This window comes from Melanerpes formicivorus, unplaced genomic scaffold (assembly GCF_026170545.1).
Source record: "Melanerpes formicivorus ecotype bairdi unplaced genomic scaffold, bMelFor1.0.p_v2 SCAF_6, whole genome shotgun sequence".
NCBI classification, from domain to species: domain Eukaryota; kingdom Metazoa; phylum Chordata; class Aves; order Piciformes; family Picidae; genus Melanerpes; species Melanerpes formicivorus.
The window spans coordinates 8,638,692-8,651,433 of NW_027142358.1; the positions used below are offsets into that span (position 1 = coordinate 8,638,692).

Sequence of the window (12,742 nt, forward strand, 5' to 3'; positions counted from 1 at the left end):
GCAAACTTTCAGTCATTTCTCTGGATTTTGATGGGAACCCTTGACTCTTGTTACCCACTTCAACTGTGACCTTTTGCATCCTGGAGAGAAGCTAGCAGCATATGTATCAAGCACTGGGTATGTTATTTACCAGGTCCTTTCAGTGGGTGTCTTTTCTCTAAAGACTTTTTAATCCCAGTGTGATGTTAAAAAGAATAATGCAGCTTTTCAGCAGTACGTATCCTATCCTTAACTAATCCTGACTTAGCAAGCGGTCTTTACACCAGTATAGTGCCCCAGAGCATTAAACCAGAATGATTTACTAGTCTCTTAGCTAATCTGTATGTTGCACACGGAGAAGTTTGGAGGTGGATTTTGAAACCAGCGTGACTTAGTTACTACAAAGGGCTAAGCAAGCAAAGCATTAAAATACGCTTGTTTCTCTGGAGTAGTTATACTTTGTGTTGTAGAAAGAATACTTGTGATGGAAGGAAAATGGTGAAAATAGATACTGCTTTTTCTGCTGTTAACCCTTGATCTGGGTGACAGCTGGGGAGCCAAGATCTTTCTTTTTTTCGCTTGTTTCCTAGCCATGCAATATATCAAACGAGAATCAGGGGGTTGTGTATGTATTTAATAGATATACATCGAATTAGTTGCTAAGAGAGCAGTTTGCTAAGTCCAGCATAATGCAGTGTTCTCCCTTGATCTGCAGTATCCACTCTTTCATCTTTGGTGCTGAATGGAAGTCGAGCAAACACCTCTGGGGCTTGCTAAGCGTTTTTGTTCTTCCTTTTTTTCTGATTCATCAGTGCGATGTAAGCGAACGCCATCCGAGGTTTCCACCGATGGGCAGGTGCTGCAGGTGGCAGTCATATTTGCATGTTGAATGTGTTGCACTTCGGCTTACTCTTTTATTACTGTGCTTGTTTAGTGGTAACGTCACACCAGTAACACAGTTGTGTGTAGACCTATGGCGATTGATCACCACTTGGTAATTGAGGTGCTATTTTCAGGCGCTTGCGCGAAGCCTTTTCTACTCCGAGAATTTGTGAACCCAACCAGAGACCAGCCAACAGGTTTCATTTTTGGTTTGTTGTGTTTTGGTTTTTTGTTTGTTTTTTTTTTTCTTTGCCCAAAAAGCTTCTCTTTTTCTTTTTTGTTGTTGTTGTTTGGTTGTTTTTTTTTTTAACGAAGAAGTTTTAAAGCTGACTGATGCTGAGACTTTTTAAAAATAACAATGACATAATTAAAAAGATAAAAATTAAGGTAAAACGAAATTTAGAGAAAAATAAATAACACAAAGTGATGTTACCCAAGCAAGGCCTTCTAATAAAGGAGTGGCCCCCTCACCCATCCCTCCCTACCTGTGCAAGTCCTGCTCACATCAGTTTCCTTCCATCCAATTAGGCGACCTGGGAGACCCAGCCAGCACCATCCGGAGGGACTACAGAGTGGTGATGGGGGACCTCCAAGAAGCTTGCAGGATGGAACCAGGGAAGGTTATGGCCACTCCACATCTCTTAAAGTACCACTGGCTCGATCACTCCAGATTAGTGAAGAACTGCTGAGCAGAAACCAGTTTTCTACGGTTGCCAGCCATGGGCCATCTGGACTACAGAATCATGGACAGCACTTAATATTATCCAGGGAGGCTTCTTGGGCAAAACCACACTACGAATTCAATTTCAGCCGCATGAAATTCAGGGGAAATGGTGCACTCAGCAACATCAGTGACCTTCCTTTTCTTACAGAAAACTCTGCCTTTCAAAAAATGGCACTTCAAACTAAACAGGATGGGAAAAAGGACGTGAGCCATTCGTCTCCTGTGGATTTAAAGATACCACAAGTTCGAGGCATGGACCTTTCATGGGAGTCCCGCACTGGTGACCAGTACAGCTATAGCTCTTTGGTAATGGGTTCACAAACGGAGAGCGCGCTTAGCAAAAAGTTAAGGGCTATCCTTCCAAAACAAAACAGGAGAAGTTTGCTGGATGCTGGACCAGATTCCTGGGGCTCAGATGCTGAGCAGTCTACCTCTGGACAGCCATATCCCACCTCAGATCAAGAGGGAGATCCTGGCTCCAAGCAACCTAGGAAGAAAAGAGGGAGATACAGACAGTATAACAGCGAGATACTGGAGGAAGCAATCTCTGTGGTTATGAGCGGGAAAATGAGTGTTTCCAAAGCTCAAAGTATTTATGGGATCCCCCACAGTACACTGGAATACAAAGTTAAAGAGAGGCTGGGCACTTTGAAAAACCCTCCAAAGAAAAAGATGAAATTGATGAGGTCGGAGGGGCAGGATGTTTCAGTAAAGATTGAATTAGATCCCCAGGGAGAAGCAGCACAAAGTGCGAATGAATTGAAAGATGAGTAGGGATGTTGTAGAGTGCCAATTACTTTGCAAACTGGGTGAGCACTACTGCATAGTTCAACCGCCACTGAGCACACCTGATTCTCCTGTTTACTGCAATGCTCTGTCCGTTGCAGTTTAGCGTAACACTTGTGGACACAGGTGAAAGGTGTGCTCTGAATGTCACATCTGTAAATTTTTCTAGCCTGGTATGGTGCAGTTTCCCTCCTTCACCTGCCCCCACCCCCACTTTGTTTTTTTTTTTTTGCTTTTGCCTTTTGCATGTTTCTCTGTAATAGAGAGTTGAGTTACCTCACAAAGAATGCAGATCAGTGGAAGTGGACATCTTGTCGGTAGAGCCTGCCTGAACTTCTGCTGTTGGATTTTTCATGTCTGCCTTTATAGAGATAAGTCCACTTTGTTGAACTGATACTTCCCTAAAACCAGGCATTTTTCAAGTCAAAATCAGACTGTCATTCTTCAAAATGTTTCAGAAATCTTTTTCCCCCCTCATTTTCTTTGATCCAGTTGATTGAAAGATTTAAGCTAAATCAAGTTATTTAGAAATGGTACCTCTCTTGAACTCAGATTCGTTTATTAGATGGATAATCAATTGGGTTTAATTAGGCTCTCCACTACTTTCTTTCTGAATTAAACATACTTACCATTCATTGTCTGCTTAGTGCTCACCCAGAGGGGAGGGAAAACTTACATACACTACCTTCAGAATATGTCAGTTAATTACTTGTAACACTACCTTCGCTGTAATTTTGTTTGATATTTTTGAAGGGTGATATTTAGACTCACCTGCTTGAGGATGTAGCCTTATCTCACAAAAGACAAGCTTCTCACAGTCAGGAGCAGTCAGGGTACACTAAATGATGTATTAGGGTATGCCTCATTATAACAGAACTATGGTTCTTTGTGACCTTTATGCTTTTTACAGACTTGATCCTCAGTTTACTAAACTATGTGGTTCCAACAACTAGTTTAAATGACTCTAATCTGGGGAAGGGGGATTTGTGTAACAAACTACTGTGATACTGAGAAAAAAAAAAAAAGAACAAAAAAAAAAAGAAAAAAGGAAAAAAAAAAAAGAAAAAAAAAGGAGTTTAAAAAAAAACAAAGTCCACAAAATGGTGATCTCAAACGTTACAACCTCAGTAGTCTGCCCAAATATCCACGTTAGCGAAGGAGCTTGTTAATGTTCAGGGAAGATGTAAAACACTGGTAGCCTGCTCTAAACCAGGCTCAGCATCATATCTATCTGTAATACTGTCAGGGTCGAACACTCAATGAATGGGTGTTTCCTTTTTAAATATTACAGTTGCCAGTAGCAGGAATTAATCTTGAGTCCTGCTTCTTTTTTTTTTGTGTTGTTGTTGTTGGTTTTATTTAATCTGTTTTGATAGTGGTTTAGCACATGCTAGAATAAGCATTTAAACACCACAAAAGCACTCCTTTAAACCACAAATCCATTTTCTAATTTTTCTTTTCTTTTCTTTTTTTTTTTTTTTATTTTTAATTTAATTTAATTTTTATTTTTCAATATGATGATATCTTTATCATTATATGGAGATCCAGGAGAAGTTTTGTACAGAACTTTCCTCTTTGATGCTTTCTGCGGGGAGTGGTCAGTAACTAGGTGGGGCTTACTGGATTTACCACAACGTGACCAAATCAGAATTGCTGGTTCTTCAGGTAGAAGCAATTTGGTCTTAATCTGTGCAGAAGGTAGATAGAGTTACTGTTGGTTTCCCCTCCCTCCCCCCCCATTTGCACAACCAAAAGAAGCATTTGTGTGAGAGCATTAAGTAATGTCAGTGATTGAGAGTGGTTTCTCAGAGTTCATGGGAGGGTGGCCTAGATAGCCCCTAGGGATGCTGAATGACTTCTGGAACTGCTGATTCTATTAGCCTCTCCCCCTCCCCAGCAACTTCCTACTTTCAAAGGTTAGGCACACCATTGCTGTCGTTTTAAATATGCACTGCTCGTTCTTTAAACGGACTGGGCATCTGGCCCCAAGAATACTTTGTTTTTGTTTACTTAGTACTCAAAATCCTGGTTCCTCTTAGCTCTCTAGTTGTCATCCTGGCATTTAAAGCAGTTTAAGCTCAGTAGCAGTATACAAAGTCTGCAATACGTTCCAGTTTAGCTGGTGATTGCAATAAAGGTGCAGTTAGACGTGGTTTCATCTGCTGTTGGAGGTTATGATAGAAAGTTTGCTGCAAGTTTGAAAAAAGAGAAGAAAAAAAAAAAAGAAAACACAGTTTTACTGTTCAGAGAGGTTTAACCTTTTGCAGTTGTCTTTATTTAAGCAACATGAGTTGAGTTTTATGAAACTTGTCACTGTAGTGTACGTGGAGTGCTCATTTTACTAACCTAAATATTTTGTATGTGTATGTTTAAGTGGGTGACAATCGTGCAGCAGAAGAATGGTGTGCCTACCCTTTAATGCTGCAGTTTTAAAAGAGAATTTGTCTTGTCATTTCAGACTGTAGGCTAAGAATTGTAAATAGGTAGTGAGGAGTTGAGTACTCTCTATTTGCTTTGGTTAGAAAGTGGATTTAAAAGAGAAAAAAAAAAAAAAAGGAAAAAAAAAAGCAAAAAAAACCAGACAAACCAAACTCGTAACTTGCTCAGCTTAAATGTCCTGAGACCTGAAGATTGTACTACTCATGTCTGCAAAGCTTTTAAACACAACACTTGATCTGTGATGATTTAATATTCAGGTAACCTTTCTTCTTTATTTCCTTGAGAAGCTTTTGAACAACCGTATTTCCTCCAAAGGTCTCTGTTTTAAAAAGGAAAGAGGAAAACAAAAGACAAAACCACACAAAAAGAAGTGTAGATTATTTTTTAAGCACTAATTGCATTACGTTGGTAACTGCAATATGAAATAGCCATTATTGTTTTAGTGGAGCATGGTTGAGATTAGTTAGGTAGTCCCTTGGAAAAAAAAAACAAAACGTGACAAACTACATAAACGTTTCCTGAGCCTCTCAAAAAATTGAAAATGAATTAAAAAAGAAGAAAAGAAAAAAAAAAAAAAAAGGCAAAAAAAAAAAAAGCTGCTGAATATTCAAAAGATATATATTTTACCTTATTGTAGGTTTTGTAAATTTAGTCTGTAATATTCAGGTGCACCTTTTAATGTTACCTTTCTGTTTCGAAGTCCCATCTAATGTATTTCCTCTGAGGTGATTTCATCACGTGAGAGTAGTATCACTCGAAGTGCTGCAGTGATCACTGAGGTTTGGTTTCGTTCTTCACTATGGGTTCTTTACAGGCGCTTTCAGTGTAGCTGACTAGTAGTATTTGGGATCATTTTAAATATATGATTGGAATTAGTGTTTGTCCATTAGCATGCTTAATTTTCTGCTGACCGGCAGTTTGCATGGCCAAAATCCCTGGTTGACCATATTTTGGTGTGGGAAGGTGTGGTTCACTGCTATCTTTGTAACGGAAGCCTTGTTTCTCATGTTCTTTCTGATAAGTGGATGCTTATGTTACTTGGATCACTTGGACAGGAGAGAAGGTTTAAAATCTTGCTCCTGCTGCTCTTTTGAGATGGCATTAAGGTGTAACATAGACAAACTGCAACCCTGTAAAAATGGAGATGTTGTTAGGAGGAGGCATTTCGGGTATTTTTTGTCACTAGTTTTCTCTTTATTCCCGAGAACGTCCATCCGATGTAGTTATTGGGCTTAACAGTATTGTTGTGTACTACATTGATGTAGCTGGAAAAGCCTGACAGCAAGAAACTGTGAATAATATTTGTGGCAGTCTCTGAAAACTAGTTTTTCAGTCCAAGTATCATGAAGGAGAATCCCTCTCCCTTACCCCATCCTAGAAAAGTAATTTTATATTTTGTGTGTATAAAGTTTTAAGAATCCAGTTTCATATTGTACTGAAGTTTAGGTGTCGCTTGGTAAATCTTTGCTGCAGCATATAATTGAAGATGAGTAAGGCTTAGTGTGGTAGGGGTCCTGGTGTGGAGTTAATTATCGTACAGTTCTGGTGAGAAAGCCCAACATGTATGAAATGTGTCCTTCTTTTTTCCCCTTTTTTTCTTGAAATTATTATTTTGTTTGGATTCGTAAGATGTAAAAGTGCTTTTTTAGAACTCTGACCTATTACAAACTATTACCTCACTTTCAGCCAGCTGGATCCTCATTCCACAGTGTTGTAGGCATTATTGTGGCCGTAATGCTTGAGTACAGCGATAGAGTTGAACGTTTCCGGTTAGGTCTTGTAGGGAAACGTTTTTCTGGGCTCGTTTTTATTTCTGTCAAAATCCTTCATTTTCCAGTCACTCCCTGATTTCTATTTTTTTCTTATTTTCTTTATTTTTTTTCTTCTTTCTCTTTTTTTCCCTTTTTTTTACAAAAAGGCTTGAGACAGTTTCCTTTAGAATTTTTCTTTTCCCCTGTTGCACAGGAGAAGTTGCTGCATAAGCAATACAGGTATGCCTTTACTTTCTTCTTGTTGCAGAACTCATCATTTGATGCTTGCATTACTATCAGTAGACCTGAAGTTGAGCTCTTGACTTTTCACAGCAATTAGACAACAAATTCTTTTTAACAGTGCAGGTGTACAGGCAGGATAGTGCCTCTGAGTAAGGGAACATGTTCAGCTTCTGTGTTCTCACACAACTCCTCTACCACCTTTTCTGTAGAGCTTTCCAGTGGGAGGCAACTGCACATGTGTTTAGACTGGTTAAGAGCAGACAAGGAAGAGTCTGTGCTTTATCTTGTGGCAGGCTGACATTTGAATCTAAATATTTCTTTCTTGAGAACCTGAGAGTACATTGTCTTCCCCTGAAAATTTGTAGGAGCTGGCAGAGTGATTCAGGGGCTTTAAGGCTTCGTATAGATTGAACTAACTTTTTAGTTCTGATTGAATTGCTTTTTCTATCATCTGAAACAATTGTTATACAGGCAAAACTCCTATTACCCTGTGTTCCTTTCCAGTTTACTTTGAAGTAACACTCTTAAGATGTCCCTGAGTCTTAGGAGATGAACACAGTGTCCAACGAGCAAAGAGAACATTGTGCTGTTCCCTTGTTTCTCAAAACCAGTGTAACTACATGTGAAAAGAGCTCTTCACTGAAGTGTAAGAATGCATGGACTTGTTGCAGTCCAAACTCTTAGGAAGGCAACGTTACTAACCTGTAGCAAAAGCTTTGTCACAACATTTTAAATAGCTTAAATTCTCTGCCAAAAATTAGAGGTAGAAGGGTCATTTCCCTCACCTTCGTGAGGACCAGAAGCTTAGATGTTTTACCTACAAGGGTTTCAGAGGCTAAATGTAATTTCAGTCTAGATCAATGTTATTTTTTTTCTTGGCATCAGTAGATAACGTTGGCTAACACTGGTTTAAAAAGATGAACCTGAAAAACCACCTTTGAGACTAGCTTGAGTACTATAAAGGTTTCCACTTAATCTTGAATTATATCTAAAACTCAGTAATTAGAACCTTAAGAAAGCTGAAAATCTGCACTGCTGGTTGCATGCAGTTCTGGTGGATGTAGCAAATAAAACAACCACTATAGTTAGTAATTTCTAATTATCCCATGTATAGCATGATGAAATGTGATGATCACTAAGCAGAGAGGTATTGCAGACTCAAAGTGATCTGTAGATCTGCTCTACATACACCAGAAAAAGCTGTCAGTAGTTACAGCACTCCAGTGTCCACCTCTCTCTCTCTCTCCTTCCCTCCTGTTCTTGCTTTTCCTGCAGCCAAGTTTCTGTACCAGTATTACAGCAGCAGTTTTGGACTTTATGTCCTATCAAATTATGGCTATATTCAGGTATTGTCATGAAAACCTCATTTTTAAGAGAGATTTGTTTAACCTGCATGAAAATCTCTTAGCCTGGTTGTAAAATCATTTTTCCTGGGCAACATACTAAGAGGAAGGATTTGGGTTTGGTTTTTTTTTCCTCAGTTTTAGCTTTTTGGTTTTGTTTTTATTTTTGCCTGTCCAGGGCATTTCATTCACCTTCTTGTAAACAAACAACCTTGCCCCTGTTCCTATGCTTGTCTCTACTGAGCTGGTAAGTAAGTATAAGTTAGAAGGACTCAAAAGAAAAACTCTACCTTACAGAGCAGGGATTAGGACATAAACTTCATTCTGACTGGAGCAGGAAAAGTTAATGTCAGAAAAGAATTTTGATAGTCATCACCTAGTACAGCCTAACTTAATGTTTTTATTCCTGTTTGGAAACAATGAAGACACTACTACAGCTAGTAATACAGTTTACCAACTACTTGGTGCTACATTTCTCAACTATTTTTGCAGATAATATTTTTTATGCCTGCATGAAAGCATGTAAACTTTACTGTCACTATAAAAAGCACTTGTCTGACCTATTCTAAAGTACCAGAAAAGGGATAAATAACTGCAGCACTTTTTCTGTTCCAATGCCAGAGTCTTAATTAAATCTGGTCTTCAGGTTCTGAGATGTTTTAAATGTACAATCTGGGATCATTAATGGCTTTTCAGGTCAGATCACAAGTTCTCTTGGGATACTTATCTGTCTTTTTTAAAAGACCTAGTACAACAAAAAATTCCGAAGTTCAGGCAGGGCATGTATAGATAGGTGCCTGATATTTTTAAATTAATCCTTTCAATAGGGCCATTTCAGGGCTTGACATTTGGAATCTGGGATGATGGGTAGGGAAAGGGAAGTTTCCCAAAGTGAAAAAAAAAAAAGAAAGAAATCATTTTGGACCATTGTTTAATGTTCCGTTTGAAAACTACATCACAAGGAAAATGGGTAGGGATTCTTTCTCCCTTATGCCTTCAGGGAATGAGTAGTATTTCGAATCTCTGGCTGAAATTCCAGCCTTTTTACCATGTAAATTTTTAATATAAACTCATTTACATGCTTTTTACATCTGAGGACTGAAAATGGGATCTTAATGTTTAAGTTGTGGAATGGTATATTTCTTAAATGAAGGGGGAACATTACAAAAGGAAAAAAAAAAAATAGATTAGAATACCAGCATTAGTGAGCTTAAGGAATTTTAGTATGTAATAGCAAAGTATAGCAAAGTATTTGATTAAAAGAAAAATTAATCTTGAATTGCTAGTCTGTAACTAGGTGCATTCTAATTTAGCAGGTGAATATTCTTTACTTATCGATATATGATGGGCTTTTTGCAAATAGAATCCTTTATCTGAGTCCCACGTGTTGCTTGTACTGATGGGATGTATGCTTACAGCAGCTTACTGCTGCTTTTAAAATGTATAAAATATGTTTTGAGTGTTTGCTCATAACTCTTTCTAACCTCCACTTGTTAAATTGTCAGACATTGGTATTTTATCAGTCCGCAATGTAAGTTTAAACTAATGTTCTTAGGAATCCAACTTGTACACACACTGTTTAAAAACCCTCAGGGACAGTTTACACACTATCCTCACTCAATTCAGGTACTTGTACTCTCTTCTTAAACCTAGCAGTGACTTGTATTTTGTTTTGCTTTTCTTTTGACGTGCTGATAGCACATCCTTGATGAATGTCAACTTAAAACTCAGTTCAGGTATCCAGGTATAACTCAGCCAAACGGATTTTAAAGCTGCATATTTACTCTCCAGCACACAGTGCCTCAGACACTTATAGTGGCATTCTGTATATTCAGTTATTACTACTGAGCAGATCGCGTGGGGGTTCCTGGTATGTATTGTAAGAAATTCCTATGTATATTATATAATATGTATTATATTATATACATATATAGTATATATGTTATCTTAAACTTATATATTTTAAAATGCCACTACTAGCCAGCGCAGCTAAAAATGAAATACATTCCCAACTGCTTCTGCCAACGGCAGAGGCAGCTTCTTAACGTGGCTCTTGCTTCTCCCTCACCATAACTACTTCTAACCTCAAGCACGGGTCCTTGGCTGTCTGACCTCTACACTCTAGTTATGCAATGTCCTTAGAGAATTCTGTGCACTGGCCACTGTGATGGAAACCAATGGGCCGGGAGTGCTTTGAGTTTATTAGTAATTGTTCTGCCAAAGTTGGTGTTTGTGTGACAAGCGTGTAAACCCGTCAGATAATCAGCAGAGGTCCAAGAATTGGTAAGGGCCTAGGTAACGGCTTCCACCCCTCGGGTAGGAGCAGCCCCTCGGCAGGTGTCTCCTCTCTGCTGCTGGGCACTGATTCAGAAGGTGTTGGCACATAACATCTGTAGTGCCGGGGCCTCCGCGCCGCGAAACCGCAAAGATCTGCCGCGCCGCTCTGGCAGCGCTCCCTTGGCGGTCGCGAGTCAGCAACACCTCTGCTTCGTTATTTGACGCTTTACATCTAAAAAGTCTTCTCTTTCTCTTTACGTAACCCATAGTCTTGGAAGAGTATGGAAAACGGCATTTCTCTCTGACCTCTTAGAAGTTCAAGTGTCATGGGAACAGAAAATATATTAAAAAAAAAAAAAAGAAAAAAAAAGAAAAAAAAAAAACACAAACCACAAAGCCCAGGAACCCCCTCCCCCCCTTTACTCTTATGGACCTCATTTCAATATACTGTTTACAGTTTGACGGAATTGTATAATTTAATATTTCTCTTGTACTGTAGTTTATATTTATTTACAGATTGGTTGGGTTTTGGTTTTGTTTTTTTTTTTTTTTGTACTGTGTGATTTTGTTTTTTTTTTTCTGTTGGGTTTTTTGGTTCGGTTTTGTTTTTTTTCTTTGTCGTCGTTCCTCGCTACGATCGATGTTTTATGTAGTAGAGCACTTATGATCACAAATTAAGGTTGGGGTTTTTTTTTTTGGTTTTGGGGGGGGTGTGTGTGTTTTCTTTTTGTTTGTTTGTTTGTTTGATTGCACTACATTAATTATTTTTATTTTTTAAATTTTAATGCAGTTCTGATTATTATTTTTTTTTTTTTCTTTTTTTGACTGGACTAAATAAGCTGTGTCTTAATGTATGTGATAAGTACTTTTAAAAAGGAAAAAAAAAAAGACTAATTTTTATTTCACGTGGTCCATTTATTTTGGGTTTCTTTTTGCGTTGTACGTCAAAGCGCTGATTCTCTCGTTGTGCATGTGTTTTGAGATTTAATGGCTCCATTGTATTATTTGACCATGTCGTTTTGGAAACACATTCCCAGCTGTAACGTTGTGTATGGTAGTTTTCACTGGATGCTAGACTTTTCAAAACCACTATTCTTCTAATAAATTTTGTTGTGAAAAACTTTTAAGGGGCTCCGCTTCTGTCGTGTGTTCTGGTGTGCCTCCTGAGTGCCTGCCTGCTGCTGACCGCCCTGGGAGGCGAGTGGGTGAGGGGATTGAGTCAGTCAGGCAGCAGCAAATTTGCAGGTGACGCCAAGTTGGGAGCAGGTGTTGATCTGTTAGAGGGCAGAGGGACCTCGACCGACTGGACAGATGGGCCTCAACAAGATGACATTTAACAAGTCCAAGTGCCGGGTGCTGCACTTTGGCCACAGTAACCCCATGCAGAGATATAGGCTGGGGTCAGAGTGGCTGGAGAGCTGCCAAACAGAGAGGGACCTGGGGGTGCTGATTCACAGCTGGCTGAAGATGAGCCAGCAGTGTGCCCAGGTGGCCAAGAAGGCCAATGGCATCCTGGCCTGCATCAGGAACAGTGTGGCCAGCAGGAGCAGGGAAGTCATTCTGCCCCTGTACTCAGCACTGGTTAGGCCACACCTTGAGTGCTGTGTCCAGTTCTGGGCCCCTCGATTTAAGAAGGACATTGAGACTCTTGAATGTGTCCAGAAAAGGGCAAAAAGGCTGGGGAGAGGTCTCAAGCACAAGCTCTACAAGGACAGGCTGAGAGCTGGGGTTGTTTAGCCTGGAGAAGAGGAGGCTCAGGAGAGACCTTATTGCTGTCTACAACTACCTGAAGGGAGGTTGTAGCCAGGTGGGTGTTGGTCTCTTCTCCCAGGCAACCAGCACCAGAACAAGGGGACACAGTCTTAAGCTGCACCAGAGGAGGTTTAGGCTCGAAGTGAGGAGAAAGTTCTTCACAGAGAGAGTCATTCGCCATTGGAATGTGCTGTCCAGGGAGGTGGTGGAGTCACTGTCCCTGGAGGTGTTCAAGAGGGGACTGGACGTGGCACTTTGTGCCATGGTTTAGTCATGAAATCTGTGGTGACAGGTTGGACTTGGTGATCTTTGAGGTCTCTTCCAACCTTGGTGATTCTGTGAAGGGTTATGAAATGCAAAGCAGCAGAAATTGAGAAAAGCAGAGGAGGAAGTGAAAATTGAAGGTGAAGCAAATTCTGGCCAAAGAATCAAGCTCTGGGCTCTCCATGCTCTGTTTGGTTCTTGTCCTAACTAGGACTGGCGACAAGGCTGCCCTAGCAGCTGGGTAGGGAACGCACATGAAGGCCGAAACACGGTCTCGTAGCAGCTCCGTCTCCTGAACTCCC

The 12,742-nt window shown here is 39.8% G+C and overlaps 1 protein-coding gene across 10 annotated transcripts in view; it reads left to right on the forward strand.

Annotated features, from left to right (window-relative positions):
* Positions 1–12,742, forward strand: part of LCOR (ligand dependent nuclear receptor corepressor) — a 96,817-nt gene that overhangs the window by 53,050 nt on the left and 31,025 nt on the right. Inside the window, exon 7 of one of the 10 annotated variants that reach the window (XM_068139537.1) lies at positions 1,390–11,551. The exons of the other annotated variants lie outside the window; for them this stretch is intronic. Coding sequence (XP_067995638.1) covers positions 1,390–2,359 — 970 coding nt within the window. The 3' untranslated portion in view covers positions 2,360–11,551. Of the gene's footprint in view, positions 1–1,389; positions 11,552–12,742 lie in introns of those variants that run through there. 10 annotated transcript variants of the gene reach the window in all.